The sequence below is a fragment of the Phocoena phocoena genome, chromosome 8 (assembly GCF_963924675.1).
Source record: "Phocoena phocoena chromosome 8, mPhoPho1.1, whole genome shotgun sequence".
Classification (NCBI taxonomy): Eukaryota; Metazoa; Chordata; class Mammalia; order Artiodactyla; family Phocoenidae; genus Phocoena; species Phocoena phocoena.
The window spans coordinates 100,430,832-100,458,373 of NC_089226.1; the positions used below are offsets into that span (position 1 = coordinate 100,430,832).

The 27,542-nt window shown below is 62.8% G+C and overlaps 1 protein-coding gene across 1 annotated transcript; it reads left to right on the forward strand.

The window, feature by feature from the left end:
• The first annotated feature begins 1,013 nt into the window (after positions 1-1,013).
• Positions 1,014-25,279, forward strand: DAGLA (diacylglycerol lipase alpha). Its single transcript, XM_065882252.1, has 19 exons — positions 1,014-1,108; positions 1,514-1,725; positions 3,094-3,195; positions 3,967-4,105; positions 7,927-8,014; positions 9,913-10,047; positions 10,647-10,724; positions 12,657-12,781; positions 16,451-16,604; positions 17,191-17,274; positions 17,389-17,466; positions 17,939-18,019; positions 18,865-19,007; positions 19,328-19,396; positions 19,733-19,805; positions 21,021-21,217; positions 22,030-22,159; positions 22,658-22,845; positions 24,328-25,279. The coding sequence occupies exons 1-19, from the start codon at positions 1,014-1,016 to the stop codon at positions 25,277-25,279; spliced, it is 3,123 nt and encodes a 1,040-aa protein (XP_065738324.1).
• Positions 25,280-27,542: the final 2,263 nt, after the last annotated feature.

Below are 27,542 nucleotides of genomic sequence, written 5' to 3' on the forward strand. Positions count from 1 at the left end.
AGACCCAACCAGCCGGAGCCCCTGCCCTGGTTCCTAGGGCTCTAGGGAGGGGGGGAGGCCTGGATTCCTGGGCCCTCCTCCCTGAGCTTGCCTGTGGCTAACTTGAATTCAGCTACTTCAGCGAGTTGAGATCTGGGCGGTAAAGGCTGCATGGCCCAGGGTGGGTGCGGGAGCGGTGGTCGCCAGGAGGATGGGATACCCGCAGGGCTTGCCCACTGCCCTTCCGGCAGAGGGGCTGGGCACCCCAGCTACACTCCTGACCCCCTGTCTCAACCACGTCCTTCCCTGCCAAGAGGCACAGCTGTGATTGGGAATTCTGTCTGACGGGTGCAAAATCAAGTCATGGAGCGTGCTCCCAGCATTCCAGCAAAGCACGAAACGGAAGACATCATTCCACAAATATTTACTGAACACCTACTATGTGCTGGGCGCTCCCATCCTCCATGTGTGCCAGCCCCACGCATGCCCTCACCCCCACCTTCCCCAAGGCCTTCAGCCTTCCACCTGCCCGGCTCGGCTCATGCCGGGAGACAGGCTCAGGCTTGGCCTGGGAAGCCCTCACCCAACCCCAAGGACAGAATGAACTGGGCAGCAGGTGGTGGGTGAGGGGGCTCCCTGATCCCATGGAAAGGGAGGCAGGGGTGAGCCCAGGTCTTTAAGGGAGCTGAGCAGTTCCTGTTGGGGTGACCCCAGGCAGAGCTGATCCCAAGGGGTCTGTGCCAGTCTTGCGGGGAGGAGAGTCCTCACGGGTAAGACTGAAGCCAGTGTCTCGCTGCTACAGTTTTAGATATCGGCTCCAGGGGGTGGATACTGTGGGAGGTGGATCCTGCCCAGGGATGGGCCTGAAAGCCCTGGGGCTGTAGGGCCTGGGAGAGATGCCTCTGCTGCTGGGCACACCTGACCAGGAGCGCGGTGGCCCTGGGTGCCGCAGCAGCCCGGGCAACCTCAGGGTCCTCTGCTCTGTTTCAGGAGGTGAGCGCCAGGCCCGCTGAGCCTCTGCAGAGCTGCCAGCCATGCCCGGGATCGTGGTGTTCCGGCGGCGCTGGTCTGTGGGCAGCGATGACCTCGTCCTGCCAGCCATCTTCCTCTTCCTCCTCCATACCACCTGGTGAGTCTCGGGGCCACGCCACAGGCCTGGAAGGAGGCCTGCTGGCCATCTGTCCCAACCCTGTTGTGTTCCCAGCTCCCCGGAGTTGGTGCTGAAACGGCTACACCTTTAGGGCAATACCCCCGTGGAGCCCAGAGACCCCGCCTGGCCACCGCCGGACCTGACCCCAGCACTGGGCGGAGCCACTGTGCTGTCTGCCCACGGCTGGTGGCTGGGCTCCCTGCTCTCGCTCCCCTGTCCCTGGATGCCCGTGTCCTCAGAGGTACTTGCTGCCAGGTAGACAGGGGTCCTGCTCCCAGAGCAGTGAAGCCCTCCACCCCGCGTCCAGGCCGCATGCGGCTGCCCGCCAGAGGCCGTGGGAGGTGCGTGGGCCGCCCGGCCCCTCTCATGTGCACGTTCCCCCAGGTTTGTGATCCTGTCCGTGGTGCTCTTCGGCCTGGTCTACAACCCGAACGAGGCCTGCTCCCTGAACCTGGTGGACCACGGCCGCGGTTACCTGGGCATTTTGCTGAGCTGCATGATCGCTGAGATGGCCATCATCTGGCTAAGCATGCGCGGCGGCATCCTCCACACGGAGCCCCGCGAATCCATGCAGTACGTGCTCTACGTGCGCCTGGGTAAGGGCCCCCCGCCGAGGGTGAGGGGGCCGCTCCGGCCCACCCCCACCCCCACCCTCCTCCTGGGCCCAGCGTTCCTTCGGCCACACACGATGGGCTGGGCCCTGTGCCGGCACCAGGGCCAGCAGCGAACAGGCAGACTTACTGGGCCCGGTTCTGGACCGGGGGTGGGCAGACTGCGGCCTGAGGGCCAAGCGCAGCCCGCCGTCTGTTTTTTAAATAAAGTTTTATTGGAACCCAGCCACACTCACTCATTTAGTACTTATTGCCTCTGGCTGCTTTTGCACGACCACAGCAGAGCTGAGAAGTTGTGACGGACCTTATGACCCACAACATCTAAAAATGTTATTTATTCTGTGGCCCTTTACAGAAAAAGGTTGCCGACCGCTGCTCCGTCTAGGCTGTGCGTATCTCTAAAGCTGCTTTGTGACCCTTCCCCAAACAGCCCCCCACCCTCCCAGGGAAGCCCCTCAGGGGCCTGGACCGGCTCCCGGAGGACCCGCCTGTCTCCTCTTCCTTGGGCTCGGGTCCCAGCCGCCTCTCCCAGTCACTCCTGGTGGATACTCCTGTGCTTCTGTGGTCTGTGCTAAGTCCTCTTCCCGTGTTAATCAGGGAGGAGCCATTGTTGGCCTCATTTTGCAGATGAGGAATCTGGGGCCCGGGGAGGTTACTTTGCTCTCTTAAGGTCACATGGCTAGTAAGCATATGAGTGTCAGAGCTGAGATTTGAACCCAAGTTGTCTGGCTCTAAAGCCTGGGCTCTTGGCTGCCACACTGGGATGGCTGTAGAGCTGGGGCTTCCGATGCTGCCCCCTGGGGGGCCGTCAATTCTCCCACCTGCCCCCCTAACCCCATCTCAGCCCTGGGCCCACTGCTCTGGTCTAGGCAGGGCACCCTGGGCAGCTGGCTGCCAGGGCCCCTTCCCTCTCCTGCCTCAAGTACCAGAGGCCTCCTCCTGGGAATAGCAGTTTCCATGAAATGAACACCCCGTCACCCAGTTCTCACAGCCCTGTACCGTGGACCTCGTCACCCCCATTTTACAGACGAGGAAACGGAGGCTCAGAGAGATTAGGTAACTTGCCTAAGATGCGTCTGATCCCAGAGTTCATGGATAGAGTTCTAATTCCTGAACGAACAGAGAAACGCCTCCTTTGCAGTCACCTTCTCAGGGGGACGTCGGGGCCTGAGGGCACATGAGTAGAACCGGTGGTGGGACAGCCGCACTCCCTGGGCCCTCTGCGCCACGAGGCCTGCGTGGCAGGGGCGGCTAGTCTACTGCCGAGCTGGCCGGGCGTCCTGTGGCAAGAGGAGCCGGGCCCGGGTTCCAGGGCCTCCCCGTCCTTCAGCTGGGGCCCTGCTCTCCTCGCAGCCATCCTGGTGATCGAGTTCATCTACGCCATCGTGGGCATCGTCTGGCTCACTCAGTACTACACCTCCTGCAATGACCTCACTGCCAAAAACGTTACGCTCGGTATGTTGGTTGGCCCAGGGGTGGAGGGGCCGGGGCCAGCCCTAACCCTAACCCTAACCCTAACCCTGGCATGGAGGGCACAGGGCCAGGTTAGACAGGGCAGCCCCGGGATGGAGGGGACGGGGCCAGCCCTAACCCTAACCCTAACCCTAACCCTAACCCTGGCGTGGAGGGCACAAGGCCAGGTTAGACAGGGCAGCCCCGGGATGGAGGGGACGGGGCCAGCCCTAACCCTAACCCTAACCCTAACCCTGGCGTGGAGGGCACAGGGCCAGGTTAGACAGGGCAGCCCCGGGATGGAGGGGACGGGGCCAGCCCTAACCCTAACCCTAACCCTAACCCTAACCCTAACCCTGGCGTGGAGGGCACAAGGCCAGGTTAGACAGGGCAGCCCTGGGGTGGAGGGGACAGGTCAGGTTAGAGAATAGGAAGCTCAGGCACCGTGAGAGGGAAACAGTTTCCATGAGGACGGAAGGCAGTCTGCCGTACCCCCTTGGGGAACCCTGGGTCTCGGGGGCAGCAGCAGGCACAGCGCTGCCCAGGGCTCCAGAAACCCACGCAGCTGTCTGCTCGTGCCAAGGATGGGCCTTGGGGTCACGGCTCAGCCAGGGGGGACGGCTGTGTGGCCAGAGGCTAGGGCCAGGGCCTTTGGAGCCTTGCTCTTGGGCCCCAGAAGCAGTTGGGGGTAGGGAGGCTGCAGTGTCCCTTCTTCAGAGCCAGAGAGGTGCCCCCAGCACCATGACCCTTGGCTTCCCACGGCCGCCTCCACAGGGATGGTCGTCTGCAACTGGGTGGTCATCCTGAGCGTCTGTATCACCGTCCTCTGCGTCTTCGACCCCACGGGCCGCACCTTTGTCAAGCTGAGGGCCACCAAGAGGAGGCAGCGCAACCTGCGGACCTACAACCTGCGGTCAGTGGGCCAGGCGGGCGGGCGTCCCCCGCGGGGTTTGCTGACGGTGGACAGAGGCCGGCCCCACGCCTCTCTCCCGGCGTCTAAACCTGTGTGAGCCCCGGGCGCCGGCCAAAGGCTAACCTCAGGTTCCTGGTCTGTAAAGTGGGAACCGCAGTAATTCCTGCCTCGTGCTCTGCTGTGAGGTTTAACCGAGTGATTAACACCGTGCTCATGGGAGGTTCGTGCTCAGTAAATGGTAGCCACTGTCACCATCTCCAGCGCTAACAACACGAGAGTAATGGCGGGAAGCGCTCGGACGGCGAGCCAAGAATTGCATGCGTTAACTTACAGTAACTCGCCGAGGTAGCTGTTAGCATCATCCCCGTAATAGAGAGGAAGAAACAGAGGCACAGAGAGCTTATGTGAGTTGTCTGAGGTGACACAGCTGGTAAATGGTGGGGCTGGGGTCAAGCCTAGGCAGCCTGGCTTTAGAGCCCTTGCTCTTAAGCACTAGGCGAGGCTGCCTCTAGGATTAAGGGGGCTGGAGGAGGTTAACCAAGGAAGGCTTCCTGGAGGGGAGATGTTTTGCACAGTGTTTTGGAGAAGCGGGGGAGGCCGTGCCATGGCAGAGAAAATGCGGGAGGACGTCCAGGCACATTCACAGGGTTCCTGTTTATTGAAAGAAAAAGAGAGGGGAGTGCTTCCAGGGTGGGTCACAGTGACTCCTGTATACTGAGCTTCTGTTCTGCATTAGGCCCTGCACTGAGCCCCTTCCGCCATCAGTCTGTTTGATCCTTTTGCCAACCCTGGTGCGGTTGTGACAGATGAGGGGTCCAAGTCCCAGAGCGGGCAGGTCACTTGCCCCAGGTCAGGCTGGTGGGGAGTGGAACTGGCACTCCATCCCCAGCCCAGGGCAGCAGGGTCAAGAGCCCTCAGCCAGGGGAGTGTGCTGCCCAGGCCCCCAACCCACCCCACCCTCACGCACCTCTGTGTCCCAGCTCCCCTGGGCCCTCCGCGTCAGCTCGGCACTATAGCCAGAGCCTCACCCGTGCCTGGGCTGGCCACCTCCCAGCCCCAAATGCCAGGTTTTGGAGCCAAGGCCCCGGAGCCTGTTGTTCCTCCGGGTGCAGCTGGCCACGACCACCAGTACCATTCTGCTCATTCCAAACACATGCCCCCAGCTGGCCTGGTTTCTGGGCTCCTGGGGCCCTGGGGAAAAAACTCTCCCCTCCCCAACTCTGGGTAATTGCCTTTGGGGCCCAGGGCAGCCAACGCCTTTTCAGTTGGGAGTTGTCGGTGGCTGTCGTCAGAATTAGAAAGTTCCAGCGGTGCCAGGCCCTGTGCGGGTAGTGAGAGTCCTCAGGCTTACAGGTCCCCACCTGTTGTGGTTTGTCCAACTCTCGAGCGGGCTTGGGAGGGCAGCCCAGGCCACAGCTGGGTGGCTGTGACCACCTCTCAGGCTCTTCCCCACTCGCCCTCCCTCTGCTCTGAAACCAACAGACAGTTTTTCTAACAGGGCCGTTTTCAAGCCTGCTGACCCTTCATCCGCTTCCAGGTTTGGGGCTGTGCACAAGCCCTACTGCCTCACACCAACGGGTTATTTTAGTCTCTGGGAGTCAGGGAGGTGTTTAAGTCCTTTGCTCTTTCTCCTTCCAGTGAAATCTGCTGGGGTTTGGGGTGGGTTCTTCCCACCACTACTTCCTAGAAGCCTGACCTTGGATCTTTGCGGAAGGAGTGTCTGCCCTCCCTTCGCTTTAGTGAGCCCCAGGGCGGGGGATGCTGGATCCATGAACTTGCTGTCCAGACTTTTTTTTTAATTAATTAATTTATTTTTGGCTGCATTGGGTCTTCGTTGCTGCGCATGGGCTTTCTATATTTGCAGTGAGCGGGGGCTACTCTTCATTGCGGTGCACAGGCTTCTCGTTGCGGTGGCTTCTCGTTGCAGAGCACGGGCTCTAGGTGCGCAGGCTTCAATAGTTGTGGCATGCGGGCTCAGTAGTTGTGGTTCACGGGTCCTAGAGCACAGGCTCAGTAGTTGTGGTTCACGGGTCCTAGAGCTCGGGCTCAGTAGTTGTGGCTCACGGGCTTAGTTGCTCCACAGCATGTGGGATCTTCCCGGACCAGGGTTCGAACCCGTTCGTGCCCTGCATTGGCAGGCGGATTCTTAACCACTGTGCCACCAGAAAAGCCCACTTTCTTTGCAGATTGAGTGTGTCTCTGCCTGTCTTGGTCTATGTAGCCTAACTGATGCTTTATGCCAAATGTGTCATTGGCTCCATCTTCCCCCTGGTGGGCATAAAGGGTACTGCAGTAGAGTATACAGCACTTAACATCTGCCGGAGGGAAGGGAGGAAATTCTCTTCGAATGTTTAAAAGCCAATTTGGTTAGAAAGGGTTAAAGAACGTGATGCTCTGGGAACTCAGCTTGGCCAGCATGCTGTCCTTTCATCAAGTCCCCAGTAGGGGGGACGTTGGCTTAGGATGTGAGGCTGCCCAAGTCCCTTAGGGTTGGCAGGTCCCAGAAATAGCAAATCCCTTGCACCGTTTCCTAACCCCCTCCTGTAGCCCTGGAAGGCTCTGTGGCTTTCCCTGTCCTTGTGGCCCATGGCCTGTGGAACCAGGGTTGGGAGCAGGAAGCGGCCCTTAGTTGCAAAGAGGAGCCGAGAGGCAGGGGAGGGGGGACCCGGTCTGTCACTCCTGATGGATGCTAGGTGCTTTGCAGGCACCCAGGGCCACCCGTGTCTGCCCCTCCTGACCACCCAGCGCCAGGCTCTGAAGGAGCTGAGGGGAGGGCACATGTCACAAAAGCAAGCCAGCCCGTCGTGCTCAGTCTGGAAATTTACTTTTTTTTTTTTTTTTTTTTTTCCGGTACGCGGGCCTCTCACCATTGCAGCCCCTCCCATTGCGGAGCACAGGCTCCGGACGCGCAGGCCCAGCAGCCATGGCTCATGGGCCCAGCCGCTCCGCGGCATGTGGGATCTTTCCGGACCGGGGCACGAACCTGCGTCCCCTGCACCGGCGGGCAGACTCCCAACCACTGTGCCACCAGGGAAGCCCTGGAAATTTACATTTTTAATATTGGATCTGTTATCTTTATGCTCAAAACACACCGACTTCTGGGCACCCAGCATTGGAAGGGTCTCCGTGGATAATCGGTCAATAGCTCTCCCTTTGGGTGCAGACTCCTGGGTACCCTGACTCCCCATCAGAGCAGCCAGACCCATTGGGGCTGGGGTTGAGGGTAGAACAGACAGGGGCCAGCCGTGCAGATGAAAGGCAGGGGCCCTCTCCCCTCTAATGTAACAGATCCAAGGAGTTGAAGAATGCAGAGCCTCATTCAGCCCCTTAAACTTCCCCAAGTACAGACAATGTGAGAAATCCTTTCTGAGAGAGGAAACAGGTCTCTCCGGCAGGTCTGCTCCAGGCCAGGAAACAAGTCGGCAGAGAGGCCAGCACCCTGCCACCATCTCCCAGGGCTCTTGATTTGAGCTTTTGGAGTGGACCGCAGGGCAGCCCCCAGTTCGGGCTGCCAGCTCTGAAGCCCCCAGAGTGTGCTGTTGTCAGTCTGCCAGAAGTTGGGAGCGTAGGCCCTGGCCTTGGCCAACAGTGCACCATCTTAGGCCATCAGGAGCCCCCCAGGGAGAGCCCTGCTGGCTGATAGCCAGGTCACTGGCCGGCCAGCCTTGGCCGGACCCAGGCCTATTCTCCCCTAGACCCTCCTACTGGGGAGCCCTTTGCTGGGGTCCTGGGAACAGGCTGTCCTGTTTCTGTAATGTCTGGGCCCAGCTCTTCTGGTCGGGCCCTCTGACCTCACACATACCAACTCTCCCCCACTGCAGGCACCGCTTAGAAGAGGGTCAGGCCACCAGCTGGTCGCGCCGGCTCAAAGTGTTCCTCTGCTGTACTCGGACGAAGGACTCCCAGTCAGTAAGTACTGGGAAGTCGCCGTCCTGGGGCTCACATCCTGCTGTCGGCGACTCAGGAGGCTTCCCTCCGCAGCTCTGCCGGGTGGGGCAGGAGTGAGGTGACGGCCTGCTCCTAAGAGGACCTGTTACTATTCACTGAAGGACTCCCTCCAGCATGTGAGACAGCCAACCCCTTGCTTTGTCAAGGAGACAGAAACACGTGAAGACCTTTTATCCGCCCCCTTGGAACTCCAGAGTCTAGTTTAGGAGAAGAGATACTCAAATATCAGGGCAACCCGAAGACAGAAAAGCAGCATCTCAGCAGCTGCAGGTCCCTCTGGAAGATCCGTCCCTCGATGTGCACTGTTAGCCTTCCGCACCCGCCAGGGCGCTGCGGGTCAGTGGTGGGTGGCCCCCGGGTTGGGGAGGGGAGGCAGGGCCCTTAGGGGTCATCTAGTCCCACCCTTCGTTTTGCAGATCAGGCAGCTGAGGCCCAGAGAGGTGGAGTGACTTACTCAGCATTGCACAGCTAGTTAGTGGCAGAGCAGGTGAGGTCAGGAGACCACTCCTCCCCAAGCCAGACAGCAGGTGCCCTGCATGGAAGCCCCCGGAAGCCTTGAGTGGCTCCTACCCACTAGCAGCCCCTGGTGAGCCGTGGAGTGAGTAATCAAGCGTAAGAAAGTCCCTCCCACCCCCAGAGGTTCCCTGGTGGGTGGGAAGCACCCCCACCCCCCACCCCGGGGCTCTCGGGGGAGTCTGAGGGGTCTCAGCTCAGGGCGTGCAGAGGACACACCCACCCCTCCTGGCAGACAGCTTCAGGGCTGGCGTGGGAGCCTGGGGAAAAAGCAGAACGTCTTTTCTCAGAAAGCCCGGGGCTCCCCAGAACCTAGGTCCCATCAAACACTGACGGCCTGGGGGTCAGGTCAGGTCAGGTCCAGCCCAGAGAACGTTTTGTTCACCTCATGCTGTGTTGCTTGAAAATTTGAATTGGTGGCCAACATTTAAAAATGAGGGGAGTGCAGGGAAAGTTCAGTATTTCTAGATTTGCCCAAAGTGGGCCTCTCAAAGCAGTAGCAGCCTCTGTTTGGCCCCGTCAGGCTTTTGAGTTTGCAGCCCTTGATTTTTCCTCTCTTGCATGTACCACACACTCAAGGGTGAAACCCAGCGAGAGAAAACCAGTTGCCATGAGTTTCTTCCCATCACAGCCTCTCCTGACCAGTTAGGGAAGAGGTTCCAGACTTCAGCTTGTCGTGGGGCAGGGCAGACTGCACTCTGCTGGAAGGGCTGCGTCTGTCTGCCTTGCCTCCCGCCCCCAGGCCCCAAGCATGGCTGTCCTGAGAACAGAGCTGGCAGGACAGCTAGGGGGACCAGTGGCCCCAGGTCACATGCCCCTTCTGCAGGCACATGGTGGGGGTCCCTGAGCCTACAACTGTGGACAGGTCGGGGAGGGGGCCTGAGACCCAGGGCTCCGTACAGCCCTTAGGAGGGCATTCAAGGTCACAGCTGGTGGGAGGTGGGAAGAAACTCAGTGTGGGGAAAGCAGCCAGGAGCTTAGTTTTGGCTCCTCTGCTAGAGAGAAAGGCTGAAGGAGAAACGGGCCAGGCCCAGGCCTTGATTCCTAGTCCTGAGGAAAGAACAGGAAACGGCTCCCGGGGGCATCTGTGCGGGGGTAGACGGTGCCCGGTGAGCGCCGAAGGAGAAGGGTCAGCTGTGTCTGGGACAGCCTCTGCCGGGTCTACAGGGGCCCAGAGCCCAGGACAGGGCCCTCAGGGTCACGGCTGCAGAGGGCCGCATGTGGGGGGCTGGGGGAACTTGCACAGGGGACCCCGAGCAGACACCCAGCCCCGGACATTCACGCCCCGTGTCTCGTCCTCTCTCTTGCTCCCCTGCCGCCGCCTCCTGCCTCCCTGGACCTCGTAGGACGCCTACTCGGAAATCGCCTACCTCTTTGCCGAGTTTTTCCGAGACCTGGACATCGTGCCCTCCGACATCATCGCTGGCCTGGTGTTGCTCCGGCAGCGGCAGCGGGCCAAGCGCAGTGCCGTGCTGGACGAGGTGAGCACACGGCCACGCTCAGGCCACCCCCCGCACCGCCCTCCTCCCGGGCCCTCCCTGCCGCCCCTGCTGCCCCCCGGGTTCCACCCACCCTCTTGGCCCGGGAGGCCACCCTTTGACGTTCACTCCCTCCCTTCCCCAGCTCACCCTTCACCACTCATGGCTCTTGCCTGAGTGACTTCCCTCTGCGGGGCCGCAAGGCTGCCTCCAGGGCCCCAGGGGACGTCTAATCACAGGGGCCCAGTGAAGCATCCAGCTCCACGCTCCAGCCTCTGTGCTTGCCTCTCCACCCCACCCCAGCCCACACACCAGTCCTAGTTGGGGTCTCCCGGCATCCCATGCAAAATACGTTTTCTCCCGGCCTGGGCTAGCGACGTCCCAGGGGATTGATGCTTTGGGTGGAAGGGGAGCAACTGGAGATATGAGGAGACCTCAGATCTTGGAAAACTGGCCAGGTCATGGAAGAGCTAGAAACTACATGCCCCTTTGGGCTCTCAGGCCCTGGGGAGGCAGGCAGGGTGCAGAGCTGGGGGCCTGGACCCCTTTCTCAGCCGTGCAGCTGGGCCCGGGGCAGTCACCCTAACGCACCTGTCTTCCAGGCCAACAATGACATCCTGGCCTTCCTGTCTGGGATGCCGGTGACCAGAAACACCAAGTACCTCGACCTCAAGAACTCGGTGAGTCCGAGCCACCCGCCTCCACCCCGTGCCGGCTCCTCTCCCTCTGCCAGGGCGACCCGAGCAGACCACCTGCCCTGGCAGCATTGGGCACACCTGCTCTGCGCGGGTCCCCCCTCAGCCCTCCAGGCGGCCCCCCTTCTCAGTTCACGCCCGCTTCCTCCCGAGTCCCCCCCAGCGGCCCCACCCCCACCCCTGCATCACGCTGGTTCTACAGAAAAGACCCCTGAATCGGCCTCTCAGTGCTCAGAATGCTTGGTCCTGGCCTCCTGAGATGATAAAGGGCTTCAGGAGGGTGAGCTGTTACTATTATTGCCATGGTTGTTACTGTTACAAAAGGCAGCAGGACACAGCACTTTGGTTTCCAAGCTTTTTTGAGTAGCAGAACCTCTTAAGCGCCTTTAGGAGAAATCTGGTGTGTGTGTCCCAGTAAAGGAGTGCCTCACCCAGGGCTGAAGCTGCAGCCGGAGGGCCGGCCCTGCCCTGCCCCAGAAGCAAACCGATTTAGTGTAGCCGGGGGCTGTGACCTTGAGCGAGTCCCTGACCCCTCTGAGTCTGTTCCTGCAGCAGCATAAACGGTGCTGGGCCTGCCTTTCACCCAGAGCCCCGGTGGGGAGGGGATGAGCCATCCTGAGCCCCGTTCCCTGCACGGCGCCAGTGGTGCCAGCCGGGACAGCGTTAGAAAGGATTCATCCTTCACAATCTGAATCCCCTGGAAAAGCCTGTTCTCCGTTTGACCCCGCTCCCCAAAATGGGCATTTGTATCCTTTCTTAAAATAGCCTGTCCTCCCTGGTGGCGCAGTGGTTGAGAGTCCGCCTGCCGATGCAGGGGACGCGGGTTCGTGCCCCGGTCCGGGAGGATCCCACATGCCGCAGAGCGGCTGGGCCCGTGAGCCATGGCCGCTGAGCCTGCGCGTCCGGAGCCTGTGCTCCGCAACGGGAGAGGCCGCAACAGTGAGAGGCCCGCGTAACGCAAAAAAAAAAAAAAAAAAGCCTGTCCATAGCATGTGCCCAGAGCAGCCGTCCCAGCCTCCCGGGGCTGCCCAGGCCCGCTCTCACCATGCCCTCTCTCGCCTGTGGGGGGCAGGGGAGGGGCAGCTGAGCCTCCAGGTGCCAGCGCCCCGCCCTCCTGCCTGAGCCGAAGGGGATACCTCCCTCCTCCAGTGCTTTCCTGGAGAGCAGACACCTCGGGGCCCTGATGAAGGTGCTGTTTATTTCACTTCACAAGATGACTAATCACCCTTTTCACCTTTTACAAGGTGACTAATTCCCTCGAAGTGCAGGAGTCCCCAGTGCCTGGGGCACCCGGGGCACCGGAAGCCGCTTTGCTGGGATACCTGGGCCTCCTTACCTTCCTGCAGCCGGTCAGGCTGATAACCGCCACCGGCCTGAGACACCAGCTTTCAAACCGGCGCCTTTCTCAGAGATCCCAGTCTGCCCAGACGCCCTGACGGTGGGCCACTGGTCTGGTCCCCAGCATGTCCATGTCTCCAGGGCCCGCCCTGCTGCTCTGTGGCCTGGGCAACCCCCTCTGGAGGGTCCGGACCTCTCAGGGTTAAATCCCCCTTCCCGGGGGCCTGATTGCCGAGGTGGGCGATTGTCGCGGTAACCTCCCCCTCTCTTCCCTTTTCGGGAAAATGGGCAAGGAAATCGATCCAGTGCTCTGAGTGCTTTTCTGTCCCCAAATCATTAATTTCTGAGATTGGTGCAATGGGACAGGTCTTAGGAGGATTCGTGCCCTGGTTGCATGGAGATAATTAGGGAAATGCAATTATCTGGAGGAGCTGGTCCTCCAAGGCGGGGGTGGGGGTGGTCTGCAGCCCGTTGGGAGGGCAGCTCCTGCCTCCATCCTCCATCGAGGGGAGCCCATGGGCCCTGAGGCTACAGGCAGGAAGGGCAGGAGGTGACCGCCCTCTGCCTCTTCTCTTCCAGCAAGAGATGCTCCGCTACAAAGAGGTCTGCTACTACATGCTCTTTGCCCTGGCTGCCTACGGGTGGCCCATGTACCTGATGCGGAAGCCGGCCTGTGGCCTCTGCCAGCTGGCCCGGTCCTGCTCGTGAGTATACCGGCCCGTCCCCCTAGCTAGCGGCATGTGCAGAGGGGCTGTGGTCACGATGCCGGGCCTGCCCATGGGGGGCTCTCCCTAAACGGACTGTACCTGCTAGCCTGCCCCCTGTGGCCCGCATTGCTTCTGTTCCGCACCATCTCTGGGCCTCAACCTTTCTAGTTCGGTGTTATCCCTGGATGGGGAAGGGCGTGGGCTTTGGAATCACACGGTATCAGGTTTGAATCCACGCTTTGTCACTGGCAGCCTTGGGCAAGTCGGTCTACCCCTGCAAGCCTCAGTTTCCTTATCTGTAAAATGGGGATGTTTGAGAGGACGAAATGAGACGTTGCCCAGCATCTGGCTGTGCGCTTACCCCTGTCCCATCTCTCTCCCTGCCCCCTCAACTACTCCCCTCTGCCCACATCTTCCTTCTCCCGGCTCCCTTCCTGTGCTCTGCCTTTCTGGAAGAAAGGCCTTTCCCGGTTGAGCCCCAATCCATAGAAGCCTCTGGAAGGGCAGCAAGAAGGCCCTTTGTGAAAGGCTCCAGCCCTCTTCACAAGGAGTTGGCAAGGCCTCAGCCGGGGTGCCGCCCTTAGCCCACCGCCGGGGGCCGGGGTGGGCTCTGCTTTCCTAAGTGGGCCAGAGGAGGGCTCGGCTCCACGAGGGCCCCTCCCCTTCTTTGGTGTCTCCATGCTCTGCCCAGGCCGGGCAGAAGGAGGACAGCTCCCTGGGCTCCCTGTTCCGGAAAGGCTGGCACGCTGGGCGGGCAGCTTCTGTTCCACGACACTACCGCCCTCGGGGCACAAGTAGCCACTCCCTCCTTCAGCGTCCTTTTCCCAGAAAGCTGGGGGGCTCTCAGGCTTGTTCTCACCATCCCCCAGCGACTGACACAGCTGACCAGGGCATCCCCACGCCCCTCCCCGTCTTTGCCAGCCCGCACACTGCTTTTCCCCCCCAGCATCCTCGGGAGCCCCTGCAGCGGCTGAGAGGCTTCTCCAAATGAGCACTGGGCCAGGAGTCCTGAGACCTGGGCTCCGACAGCCCTGCTCCATTTCTCACTGGCAGAGTGGGGACGTCATTTGTACAGGCAGTGTTCGTCCTGCCCACCTGTGGGGTATTTCAGAAGCCAGGGAGTCACTGGCAGCCTGGGCACTTGGGGGGCTCTGCAGACAGGAGCGAGGCTGTACTTGCAGCAGCTTCTCAATGCTGCGGGGAGAGGGAGCAGAAGGACCTCAGACCCCGTGAGGGCTCCGTGAGAGCCCGGTGCCCTGGGGGGCGGAGAAGAGGCAGGCCTGGAGTCCCGGCCTGCAGCCAAGGGTGTCAGGATGGAGGCCAGAGGGCCGGGCTCCCTTTTCTGAGTCCCAGCCTGTCCACAGCAGCCCAGAGTCCCAGCACTGGCTGGAGGAAGGAGGGCAGCCCACCTGCCTCAGGCCCAGGCCCTTCACCTGGAGTGGTCCTGCCATCCCACACAGAGCATGGCAGGCCATGCCTGTCTATGGCCCCGCCACCCTGGGGACACCCCACTCGGCTCCAGCCCTGCCCTGGACGTGTGGTCAGTCTCCTGTGGGCAGGAGAGGCCCTGCATGGGCCAAGCGGGTCCTCAGGCTCCCAGGACCTTTGAGCCCCTCAGCACCCCAGCCTCCTCTAGGCGGGAGTGCTGGCCTCGACGGTGCCGCGGGACCCTCCCTTCCAGGCTGCTGGCCCCGCTGCTCTCATCGGTTCCCCTGGCCCTCAGGTCACTGACTCAGGGGCAGCCTTCTCCCTGGAGAGAGGGGGCGTCACCATTTATTGGGTCCCTATCGTATGCCAGGTGCTTCCTGCATCTTGGGCCTTTGATCTCACCCCAGCCTTGTAAAGTAGCTATGGGCACCTGCCCACCAGGCCCTCGCAGTCAGGAAGGGCCGCCAGAGCCAGGGTTCAAGCCCAGGCCTCTGTCTCCGAAGACTACGTACGCTTGGGCAGCTACCTGCTCGGTGCTAGAGGGCGGGGCTGAGGTTGGAGAGGGGCCACAGCTGCCTGAAAGCGGGAGCCTGGCCCACAGGCCCAGACCTGTCCCCACTTGGCCCAGCAGTGGCGGGTGAGGGGTGTGGGGGTCTCCCAGAGTAAATGGAGACGGTTGCCCACCCCAGGCCTGGTTGCTTCCGAGACTTGGCTCGACCCTGGGTTTTCTCAGTGAGGCCTCTTCCCATTGAGGGGTATGTATCAGTCCCTCAGGCCCTGCTCGAGTGAAGACAAACCTCTGTGCACCACCAAGATCTAGGATTCTCAGCCGTCAAGCCAAGAAAGCAGGCAGACAGAGGTCACATGCTCTCAGGGCTCCGGGGCCCCATCTGTTGGGTGCTGGCCCCCTCTGGTGGCCCGAGGAGCCGCTGCACCCGAGCTGGGTGCCCAGCTCAACCGCTCACCCGTTCATTTTGGGGAATCCTGCTACGTGCCTGGTGCTGTTTCTGGTGCTGGGCACGTAACTGTGAACCAGGCAGAGCAAACCCTGCCCTGTGGAGCCCACCGCCTGGTGGCAAGGCACAGACAAGGAAATGCAGCCCATTGGAGCACGTCAGCGTTTTGGAGAAAAAGTAGGCTGTCTGTGCTGTCAGGCTTGGCAGGGGCGAGCTATGTCAGGTGAGGTGGCCCAGGCGGCGGACCTCCCGTAGCATAACGTTTGAGCAGAGGCCTGAAGGACTGAGGGATCTGGCCACACAGAAACCACAAGAAGAATGTTCCAGGCAGAGGGAACCACGGTGCAAAGAGGCTGAGGCAGGAATATGGCCAACGCATCCGAGGGGAGTCGCAGGCAACAGGCCAGAGGACCAGGGCCAGATGGGGCAGGGCCCTTGGCCCTTGCCAGGACTCTGGCCTTTATACCGGACAGGAAGGGCCGCATCGGAGGGCGTTGAGTGCAGTGATGTGGCTTGACGTATATCTTAAAGGGTCACTCTGGCAGCCATGTTGAGAACGTAAGGGGCGAGTATAAATGAGGGAGACCAGTCAGGAGGCCCCTGTGACACTCCAAGGCAGGGATAAGGTGGCTTGGAGCAGGGTAGGGGGTGGCGGTGAGGGCAAGCGTTCGGAGTCCAGGTCTGAATTTGAAGGCAGAGCTAGCGGACGTGCTGACGGACTGGTGTGGGATGTGAGGTGGGGTGAGGACCCGATGGCGCCGAGCGTGGGGCTGAGCTGCGGAGCACAGGGGGCGGGGCCTCGGGGACTGGGGCCTGGAAAGGTTGCAATCCTGTGGGACATCTGGGAGGAGGTGTTGCACAGGCAGTTGAATGTGAGCAGGTCTCTGGGGCTTATTGGCACGTAGGTGGTATTTAAAGCCCAAGACTGGATGAGGCCCCAGGAGCGAGTGTCGCTGGAGAGAAGAGGAGCTCCAGGGCTGACCTCTGGGTCCTCAGTGAGAGGATGAGTACAAGGAGGCTGCCCCGAGGGAGAAGCAGCCCAGGAGAGAGGGTGCCTCCAGCCGAATGGGGAGAGCGTCTCAAGGGGGAGGGCGAGTCCCACTGGGTCTTGTGCTGCCGAGAGGCCGAGTAAGATGAGGGCTGGGCCCGGCCCGGGCCGGTGGAGCTTTGCAGGGGAGGCCTTGGAGAGGGGGTACGGCTGCAAGAACCAGTTCCAGAGAGTACGGGGGAGACCGCTGCTCCGTCGGGGTCCCTGGCTCTGAGCCCTCTGCCACCCGCCCAGGTGCTGCTTGTGTCCCGCACGGCCCCGGTTTGCCCCTGGAGTGACCATCGAGGAAGACAACTGCTGCGGCTGCAACGCCATCGCCATCCGGCGCCACTTCCTGGACGAGAACATGACCGCGGTGGACATCGTCTACACCTCCTGCCATGATGCGGTGAGGGACTGGGGCGGGCTTGCCAGGCTGGTGCAGCGTCCCCCCAGCCTCGGTCCTCCACAGGCCGCAGGAGGCAAGCAGCGCTGCGGCCTGGAGAGTGTACACCGTCCACCTCAGCGGCAGGAGCCCTTGGCTTGGCTGGCATGGCTGGCCGAAGCCTCCAGGCCTCCCCTCGCTGGGCAGACCAGAGATGGGCCGCCTCCTTCTCCCCACGTCCTGGCCTGCATCCGCTCTGGGGCTAGGAAGTGGACCCCAACCCCGCACCCGGCACTGGGGCTTCCTGGCCCCAGCCTTTGGGGGAAGGAATTGAGAGGGAAGAAGCCGGAGGCACTGGGGAGGGGGCAGCCCCTCAGGACTGAGCAGGCAGGGCGGCAGCACTCAGGGCGCCCCTGTCAGCGGAATTAGGAAGGCCGGGTAGGCTGTGTGTCGGGTTGGGAGGGACCTACTGTGGCCCTTGCAGGCGTCAGGGGCCCAGTGGCCAGTGGAGCCAGATTCCCGGGCCCTGAAGGAGACCGGCTTCAGTCACTTCCCCAAATCTGCCTCCACCCTGGGGGCCGTTCAGGCTCATGAGCCGCCCTTCTCCTAGGTCTATGAAACCCCCTTCTACGTGGCAGTGGACCACGACAAGAAGAAGGTGGTGATCAGTATCCGGGGAACCCTGTCCCCCAAGGTACGCTGCCCAGTGACCCAGCCCACCCCGTGGACCCCCTCACAGCCCCCGAGGGTGCCCGCCTCCTTTTTCCTGTTCTCAGTCCCGCCCCTCACCGTCCTCTCTCCCCACAAGGACGCCCTGACAGACCTGACCGGTGACGCCGAGCGCCTCCCTGTGGAGGGGCACCATGGCACCTGGCTGGGACACAAGGTACCCCTCCTCGTGGGCTCCCCTGGTGGCCCCTGGCCTTCTCCTCTCTGCTGCCAGCACGCAGGCCTGTCCTGTTGGGGTGGGGGCTCCTCCGGGGTCACTGGGCTCACCAGGAGAGACTGGTCAGAGAGGTGCGGATTCGCCTGGAAAGTCCACTGCCCCCCACTTGCCAGGACCCCCACAGCCCTGCCCGACGCAGATCCTGTCCCACAAGAGCTCAAGGAGGCAACTGGGAAGAGATCTCACTGGTTCCTATTAGGCACACCGTCCCTCTGAGCCTCAGTTTTCTCATCTGTGAAATGGAAATGATGTGATTAAGTGTCCACCAGCGCCCCCAGCCAGCTTGTCATGAGGACCAAAGGGGGAAATGGCAGGGACAGGGTTAGTGAGCTTCACATCCCTGTGGTTTTGCTGGTCCCTGACAGGCCTCCCTCCCTCCCTGTGACGCCCACCTCTGTTCCTCCTCACCCAGGGAATGGTCCTCTCGGCTGAGTACATCAAAAAGAAGCTGGAGCAGGAGATGGTCCTGTCCCAGGCCTTCGGGCGAGACCTGGTGAGGCGTTTTCCATGCCATGAGCCCTTGCCACACCCAGCTCGCCCTCCCCCAGGGCAACAGACTGGGGACAGGACAGGTGAATGATGGAGCCTCCCCTGCAGGCCAGGCTCCTACACTCTCCTTCCATCCCTGGCTCCCAGCCCCTCCTCACTTGCTCAGTCCCTCCCACCCTCTCTGGCCCTTTCTTCTTTTGTACCAGCTCCTCTTGAACACCCCTGCTCAGCCCCACGCAGTTGTGAGCACCCGCTCGGTGCCAGGCCCTGGAGGCTAAAGATGGCTCAGTTCTGGGGCTTCCAAAATGTCGAGCAGAATGAACATAGAAGATAATTGCAGAACAGATAGAAGGGGTGCTGCTCTGGTTGAGGGCGATCTGGGCCTGCCCACTGCCCACTCCTCCCTGTGCAGGCAGGCAGCTCCTGAGGTGCTCCTAACTGCCCTCCCCAAAGCCAAGCAGTCCCTGGCCTCAGGAGACCCCAGTCTAGTGGTTGGGGCACAGGGATGGGAGCAGGTGACCAAACGATTATAATAGAGTGTAATCATTATATTTAAAGGTCTATCCCAGGTGCAGATGCAGTATCTAGGAGGGAGCAAGCCTCTCCTGGAAAATCAGGAAGGGCTTCTCCAAGGAGGTAACCTCTGTGCAAGGTTTTGAAGGATGAATAAGAGTTTGTTATATAGTCTCCCCAAGAAGTTGCTCTGTGGGGGCCTAGCTTGGCCCTTCCTCTGCCCCAGCAGCCACAGCACAGACATGATCCCAGGACTCTGGGAAGCCCCCTCTGCCTCCCTGGTGTCAGCTTGGCAGGCAGCGGGGCAGGACTCTCAGGGCTTCTCTCGGTCCCCAGGGCCGCGGAACCAAACACTACGGCCTGATAGTGGTGGGCCACTCCCTGGGCGCAGGCACCGCTGCCATCCTCTCCTTCCTCCTGCGACCCCAGTACCCGACCCTCAAGTGCTTTGCCTACTCCCCGCCAGGGGGCCTGCTGAGGTGAGCAGTCTGGGGCCTCAGACTTGGCTGGGGGCGACTGGTGGACAGCGCTGGGAGCTGGCTCGGTCAGGGGGCTGGACTGGGCAGTCTGGGTTCCAATCATAAGGGAACCTGGGAACGGCCTGGAGAGTGGAGGCGGGGGTTCTGGCAAAAGCCAGGTGGACCCTGGGATCTAGCCCCAGCAAAGCCTTGCCGACGGGATAGGCGGGCAGGGAGCAGGCAGCCCCGCTCCCCAGAGGGTCTTGGAGTGCTGGAGCCAAGCCCGCTCGGGAACACCGCGCCCCTCCCCTGCCTTGGCACCCCCTCGGCTTCCCTTGCAGCGAGGACGCCATGGAGTATTCCAAGGAGTTTGTGACAGCTGTGGTCCTGGGCAAAGACCTTGTCCCCAGGCAAGTCGCTCCCTCTCTCCACCTGCCTGGCCTGGGCTGTTCTGCCACCTCGGGGCCTCACCCAGGTGCCCCGTCTCTCTCACTCAAATTCCCACCTCCTCGAGGGACCCCCAGAATCCCCCCAACTCAGGTGTCCAGGGTGAGAGGGCAAGGTCGGCCCGCCCTGCCCGGCCTCCCCTTCCTGGCTGGGCCCTGCCGAGCTGCAGGCCCCTCACCCACACCGTGACCCTGATGGCCTGGTCTGCTTGTTCCCGGGAGCCCTGCTGCCCCTCACCCCGCTCGTCTCCCCGTCCTGGGCCAGCTCGGGCTGACGCCCCGACTGGCTTCCTTCTCCAGGATCGGCCTCTCCCAGCTGGAAGGCTTCCGCAGACAGCTCCTGGATGTCCTGCAGCGAAGCACCAAGCCCAAAGTGAGCTCACTCCCCTCCCTGCCGCCGGGGCACCCTGGGCTCTGGGCTCCCCGTTTGTCTTCTGCCCCACCTGTCCCTCGGCCCCCTGCCACGTGAGGCCAGGCTGGGGTATGGTTGATGTCTTGGGCACCTCAGGCCATCAGGCCCTCAGCGTCTCCGAGCTCACGCCGTCCGCCCCCTGCCTGTCCTTGTGCAGATGGGGGAACGGAGGCCCGGGGTGGGCCAGGGACTTGCTTTTGCTCACACAGCAAGTCGTAACGCAGTCAGGACTGGAACCGAGGGCTCCTGAGTCCTGACTCCTGTGTCACAGAGCTGCCTGCAGTCGGGACACAGCAGTCCCGAGGTCAGTGCTCCGAGTGTGACGGGAAGGCCTCCTCCAAAGCCCACTGCGATCCCCAGGCTCAGGGAGGCTGGAGGTCGCCGGGTTAGGGGCTCTGGGGGCAGTTGGTTCCGGTCTTCCCTGCGGCTGAGAGGAGAGAACCAGCCCTCCCTAACCTCTCCTCAGGCCTGCTGAGGACACTGGGGGCTCTTCCTGTAACATGGCCTTCAGCGTTCCAGGCTGGGGGTGGGCACGCTGCAGCCAGGTGCCCTGAGGCGGGCAGGGGGTGGCCGGCCAGGCCCAGCAGGGCCTCTGTGCCCCCAGGCCCGCCCTCACCCCATTCACCCTCTCAGCCCAGTTGGGACTGTTCCCAGCCTCGGTGCCCGTGACCATCTGGCAGGCAGGGCACCAGGTGCCGGGGTGAGCAGGCAACGAAGGCATAGGAGGAGCCTAAGGACATGGAACTGCTCCACTCAGACCCAGTCCTGGGTGCTCGTCAGGCCCAGGAGGCAAGTGGCGGGGAGCCGCCCCCGATGTGGCCGGGCCTGGTGGGTGCAGCTGGACTGAGCTTCAGGGTCTGTTCTGCCTCTGACTTATGCGATGACCTAGAGCAAGTCCCCTCCCCTCGCTGGACCTGTTTCCCCTCCGCTAGATAAGCGGCTGACTAGTGTTGCAGCCCTGAAGTTCAGCCATTCCATGTCATCTGCCCTTGGCACCTTTTTGGCCATCGTGGCCGCTGGACACCTCAGCCCCCGCCTCTCCACTGGACGTTGCCCTTCCCTCTGCCCCACGGCCATCCCAGCTCCCCACCGTCACCTGTGAGCTCTCCTGAGCACCCCCTGCCCACCCGGGCAGCGCCACTCAGCTCCACCTCCCTCTTCTCCCTGTCCCCACAGTGGCGAATCATTGTAGGGGCCACAAAATGCATCCCCAAGTCGGAGCTGCCCGAGGAGCTGGAGGTGACCACCCTGGCCAGCACGCGGCTCTGGACCCACCCCAGTGACCTGACCATCGCCCTGTCTGCCAGCACCCCTCTCTACCCCCCCGGCCGCATCATCCACGTGGTCCACAACCACCCAGCGGAACAGTGCTGGTAGGTGCTGCCCGCGCCCGGTCAGCTGGGAGGTGGCGGCAGCCAGGGCAGGGGAGTGGAGGGTGGGGCCAGCCTTCATTCTGTCACCCTTGGGGCGTAGGTGCAGAGGCTGGTGACGGTGGCCCAGGGCGCCCACAGCAGGGTTGCCCCAGCCTCGGGCCCTGGAAGTGCAACAACAGGCCAGTCCAGAGCAGGACTCCAGGCTCCTCTCTTGATGGTCCCGGTCTTCATCCCCAGTGTCACCCTTCCCTAGTGTCCCCCAGGACAGCTGTCCCCACTCACATCCATTTAAAAGCAGACGCCCTGGAGGGTCACCCTAAAGCCCTGGCCAAGCTCACGCCTCAGTTGTCACTTGGCATCGCGGCTGGGATGAGTTGGCGGACAGCTGGCAGGGGCAGGAGAGAGACCAGGAGAGGGCGGGTACGCCGACCTCTCCAACCTCACCCCCGACCCCTTCCTGCACTCTCAGAGGGTTGGGCTGCCTCCTCGACAAACAAACGGCTTGCGAGCCGGGACCCTCCCTGGGGTGGAGCAGATATGGCCCAGGCCACAGGCAGGTGACAGCTCAAGGTCAGGCTTTCTAGCTCCACGTGGCATAAATGTTCCTGGCTGTGGAGGGCTGGTGGCGAGGGTTGAGGTGAGGCAGAAGCGAGGAGCCCGGGGACACAGCCCTGCTGGTCCAGCCGGGCAGGGCGTCTCCAAGGCCCCCCCATCCCCACCAAGCCAGGGCAGAGAGCAGGGCCAGGGGCCTGGGGGCCGAGGCCAGGCTGCCCCCTGCCCGCCCGCTTCCCTCTGGCCCCTGTGCCCCTCAGCTGCTGCGAGCAAGAGGAGCCCACGTACTTCGCCATCTGGGGCGACAACAAGGCCTTCAACGAGGTGATCATCTCGCCGGCCATGCTGCACGAGCACCTCCCCTACGTGGTCATGGAGGGGCTCAACAAGGTGAGCCCCACGGTGCCTGGCTGGCCGGGTCTCCGTCCCCGTGTTACACACAAGGGTGCGACGCTCCCTGGACACTCAGTGGGCCAGGGAGCCCACTCGTGTCCTGGGCTCCACACCACCGTGTGGTCCCGCGGTGGGTAGGGGGTAGGAGACACCCAGGAACCTGTCCCTGAGGCAGGCTGAGCTCAAACCCTGAAGGCCACCTGGCACTTGGCGGACGCATGACCAAGCAGGGGCAGCCTTGGCCATTGCCCGGCCATGGAAGGGCCGACCACAGTGTAGGAAAAGTCCAACCTGTCCCATCTGTGGGGTGGGCGCGGCACAATCACAGGGCCTGGCCCCGACCTTCCCGGAGGAGCCGGGCCCCGTGTGGGGAGGAGAGCAGGCCCGGCTGACCCCATGAAGCTCTGCTGGGCCTGAGAGGCCTGGCCTGCTGCCCCGCCTCCACACGTGATTGGCACCCCTCCGCCGCCACCAGCTTCCCCGTCCTGTCCCCAGGTGCTGGAGAACTACAACAAGGGGAAGACGGCCCTGCTCTCTGCTGCGAAGGTCATGGTGAGCCCCACGGAGGTGGACCTGACTCCGGAGCTCATCTTCCAGCAGCAGCCGCTGCCCACGGGACCACCCGTGCCCGCCGGCCTGGCCCTGGGACTGCCCGCCGCAGACCACCGAAACAGCAGTGTCAGGTCAGCGCCGCTGCCCCGCAGCCCCGCCCCAGAGGGTGTGTGCCGTGGCCACGCGCGTGCTTTCAGCGCACAAATGCTCGTGCACGTGTGGATTCTGTGGACACGCCGGGCCCTCGTACGTTCACGCCACTCTGTACACGTGCACGGGAGGGATTGAACTTGCCTCCGCTGCTCGGGGTCTCTCCTGCTGTGCCCCCACTGCCCCCCAGCCTGCCACCACTGAAGCCCATGCGGGCTCGTAGGCATCTAGGGACCCCTGAGCACAAACACACAGATTCACTCATAGCTGCTTAGACCCAAACAGATGGACGCCCATGCACTTACACGCACACACATGTTAAAGCTTACACGTGTGTATACATGTGTTCACAAATAGTAGCTCTAAGTGCACAGAGCCCCATACAGACCGACTCACGTGTGGAACACACACCAAGACAGAGGCCAAGACGCTTGGACACAAGGACACGCTTGTGTGGGCAGCCATGTGTGTAAATGATGGATGCACCTGTACCCAGACCCAGCCTCTCAGATACATGGGCCGACTGACATACAGACGCCTAATATGCATGCTGCACGCAGAAACACAGGCGTGTACACGCTTCCAGACGCAAACACACCCCACATTCACACACACCCTTTTGGGGGTTGGGCTCTGAGGCCGTGGCTCCTGGGGTGGGTGGGGACCCTCCTGCCTCTCTGGGACCCTTCCTGCCCAGGTCCTGGGTCCAGGTTACAGATCTGGCCTAGAGGCTGCTAAAGAAGGTGGTGACTGCTTCTTGGCCCTTGGTGGGGACACCTGGACTTCTCTCCCTATCTCACAAGCATTTCCCATAGCGGCTGCATGACCAGATGGGGGAGCCAGTGTCCGTTCGCAGTTGCAGTGACTGCTGCGTCCCCGACCCTGGCCCTTCACTCACTCCCTGCAGGCCAGTGTACGGAGACAAGGGGCTCCAGGGCCCCATCCAGCAGAGAGCTACACCCCATGGGAGAGGTGGGAGGAACCCCCGGGTGAGGAAGGAAGTGATAGGAGCTCAGGAAGGGGCCCGGGGGGGGGGGGGGGGGGGGCGGGGGGCGGTGCTGGCCCGGGGGTGGGGTTGAACCCGGGGTGGGGTTGAACCCAGCGGGGCGGCTCTGGGCCATGCTCTCTCCCTCCCTACCTTCCCTCCTTCCCTCTCTACCCTTCCACCTCTGCCTCCAGTGACCTGGGGCAGCCAACCTCTCTGGGCCTCAGTCTCCAGGTGGGTACAGCGACGTCGGTGCAGTGATGGGCACCAGTGCAGGCCCCTGGCCCCCTCTCCCCAGCTCAGCCCTGCATCAACTCTCTTGTCTTCTATCTTGGGGTCTGGTTTTTAAAAAGGAGGGTTCCCTGTCCCCAGACTGTTCAACCACTTTCCCCTCCTCCCCCTCCCCAAGCTCCCTCCCGCTGGGGAACTAGGGGTGGGCCCCCGCCCCACTGAGTCTCACCCCTCCCTGACCCCTCAGGAGCAAGTCCCAGTCTGAGATGAGCCTGGAGGGCTTCTCGGAGGGGCAGCTGCTGTCCCCTGTGGCCGCGGCAGCCCGCCAGGACCCAGTGGAGCTGCTGCTGCTGTCCACCCAGGAGCGGCTGGCGGCCGAGCTGCAAGCGCGGCGGGCGCCGCTGGCCACCATGGAGAGCCTCTCGGACACGGAGTCGCTGTACAGCTTCGACTCGCGCCGCTCCTCCGGCTTCCGCAGCATCCGCGGCTCGCCCAGCCTCCACGCCGTGCTGGAGCGCGACGAGGGCCACCTCTTCTACATCGACCCCGCCATCCCCGAGGAGAACCCATCCCTGAGCTCGCGCACCGAGCTGCTGGCGGCCGACAGCCTGTCCAAACACTCGCAGGACACGCAGCCCCTGGAGGCCACCCTGGGCAGCGGGGGCATCACCCCCGAGCGGCCCCCCAGCGCAGCCGCCCACGATGAGCTGGAAGAAGGGGGTGGCGGCGGGGCAGCACCCCGCAGCGGGGAGCTGGCGCTGCACGACGGGCGCCTGGGGGACTCGCCCAGCCCTCAGGTGCTGGAGTTCGCCGAGTTCATCGACAGCCTCTTCAACCTGGACAGCAAGAGCAGCTCTTTCCAGGACCTCTACTGCATGGTGGTGCCCGAGAGCCCCACCAGCGACTACGCCGAGGGCCCAAAGTCCCCCAGCCAGCAAGAGATCCTGCTCCGCGCCCAGTTCGAGCCCAACCTGGTGCCCAAGCCCCCAAGGCTCTTCGCTGGCTCGGCCGACCCTTCCTCGGGCATCTCGTTGTCGCCCTCCTTCCCACTCAGCTCCTCGGGCGAGCTCATGGACCTGACGCCCACGGGCCTCAGCAGCCAGGAGTGTCTGGCAGTGGACAAGATCCGGACTTCCACCCCCACCGGCCGTGGGGCCAGCCCCGCCAAGCAGGATGACCTGGTCATCTCGGCACGCTAGCACCCCAGGAGCTGCTACCAGCTGAGGCCCGGGCCAGAGTAGGCGGCTCCTCAGGCTTCTGGTGGCTGCCCCCCAGGCCGGGCAGCTTTGAGGAGAGGCCCCCACGGGGCCAGTGTAGCCTCAGGCACTGGGCATTGCTGCTGAGCTGGGGGTCCGCATCCCTACCTCAGCTTTGGAACCCCCAGAGCCAAGGCAGCTGGGATCTGGGCCCTCCAGATAGGGAATGACAGGGAGGGGCGTGGAGCAGGGAGAAGCCGGGGGCAGCCTGCCAGGTGGGCAGGGCGACACTCTGCCCTCTCAGCCTGAGTGCCCCCCACGGGGCCATCCTGGCACCTCCTATTCCGGGACAGGCCATGAGTATGCTGACTCCCCGTCACTGCCCTCTGGCTGCTCTCCCAGGGTGGAAATGGAGAGCGGCCCCCTCCCCACGGATTCTCATCTGTGGTCCAGGCTGGCATCTGCCCTGGCCACTCCCAGATCTGGTGCCTGCTGGCCAGCCCCCTGGGGTGACCCCCCCACCAAGGTGGCCCGCAGTGCTGTGTATGTTTACAGAAGCTGCTGGGCTGGACTCAGGATGTGTCCTGGGCTTGCAGGCCCCCTGACCCCCGCTGCAATCACGTGTTTAGTAGCCCCCTTCTGGGCAGGCAGGCACCAGCCTCCACAGGGCCCAAGGCAGCCATGGGGCCTGGAGGGGCCTCCGGGAGGGTGTGGTCAGGGCCGCCCCTTCTCTGCCTGATATCCCTCATGCTGATCCCTCTGTCGATGGGTCCTGGGTGCCCAGGCGTGCCCCATACTTCCTGGCCTGCCTTCTACCCCCGGGGATCCTGGCCACTCAAAGGGTGGAGGGCACAGGTGTGACCACCCCTGCCTGCAGAGTCAGTGCCCTGGAAGGAAGGAGGGCCCCACCAAACCCCCATTTTGGCCCTGGGCTCTGCAGCCAAACACGCCTCCACTCTGCACAGCTGCCCCTCCCCGCTGGCCTGGGCTCTCTGCTGGGAGGGGGCCTCTCTTCCCTCCCACCCACAATGTCCTGTTGGCACTAAGTGGAGCCAGGCGTGGGGTATTGTGGGAGCCGGCTAGAGACCCAGGAGGGCCAGGGGCCCTGGGGCCATCCGAGTTTAGCCTGAGGCCTCCACAGCCCACACTCGGGAGGGTTCCTTCCCTGCTGGCTTGGAGAAGCGGCGGGGAAGTGGAGCCCCTGCCTGTCCCCAGAGGCAGAGCGGGGAGGGGGCGCATGCCAGTGCGGGGCGTGTGTGTACATGTGCATGAGTGTGAGGAAGGGGCTGCTGGGGCCCCCTCCCCGCCCTGCCCGCCCTGCCCGCCCTGCCCGCTCTGCCCGCTCTGCCTGCCAAGAAAACAGGCAGCAAACATGATGCGCACCGTGCAGCGGGGGCCGCGGGACGAGCTCGGCTTCGGACACGGCCCGTCGCCCTCGTCTCGCCGGCTGCTCTGACCCCTAGTTTGGAAAACTGGTGTGTGCCGAGGCGTTGACCGCCCGCTTGTGCCTTCACTTCCTTGGAGGCAAGGTCCCACGACTCTGGGCCCGCCCATGGCCTCCCTGGGTTGGCTAGGCTCCCCTGACCAAGACCCCCGTCTCGTGATCACTGGTACCTGGGACCCCTGCCCACCCGGACACGTGGGGACAGAGACCTGGGAGCTGGGCCTCCCTCACCCTCTGCGACTCCCAAACCTCATCAGCCCCATCAGGCTTCTGCCCCTGCTGGGCCCACCCCCTTTCCCGCAGAATCAAGACGGAATCAGTGGCTCTTAAAGTTTAAAAAAAAAAGACAAATCATAAATCAGAGTAAAGTTCCAACAAGCACCCCAGCCCGTAGCAGGGAGACTTGGGGTCTGCCTTTTTTTTTTTTTTTGGCGGTACGCGGGCCTCTCACTGCTGTGGCCTCTCCCGTTGCGGAGCACAGGCTCCGGACGCGCAGGCTCAGCGGCCGTGGCTCACGGGCCCAGCCGCTCCGTGGCATGTGGGATCTTCCCGGACCAGGGCACGAACCCGCGTCCCCCGCATCGGCAGGCGGACTCAACCACTGCGCCACCAGGGAAGCCCAGGGGTCTGGCCTTTTAACTCCTCCTCCACCAGGGTGGGCCTGGGATCTCTGAGGGGGCGTGGTGCCCACCCATGCCCAGGACTGAGCCATCAGGGACAGACCCCCCCCACCCCCAAGGCTGCAGCCGCACAGGGTTACAGGCTTGGGGCTGGGGCAGGCTCGGACTCAGCCCTGGATGCTCCAGGGTCAGCCCACATCTC

Excerpts from the sequence above, each read along its gene's own strand:
- DAGLA (XM_065882252.1), top strand. The coding sequence starts at position 1,014 with ATGCCCGGGATCGTGGTGTTCCGGCGGCGCTGGTCTGTGGGCAGCGAT. Across the intron at positions 8,015-9,912 it reads GGACGAAGGACTCCCAGTCA|GACGCCTACTCGGAAATCGC; the intron begins GTAAGTACTGGG and ends TGGACCTCGTAG. Across the intron at positions 12,782-16,450 it reads CAGCTGGCCCGGTCCTGCTC|GTGCTGCTTGTGTCCCGCAC; the intron begins GTGAGTATACCG and ends CCACCCGCCCAG.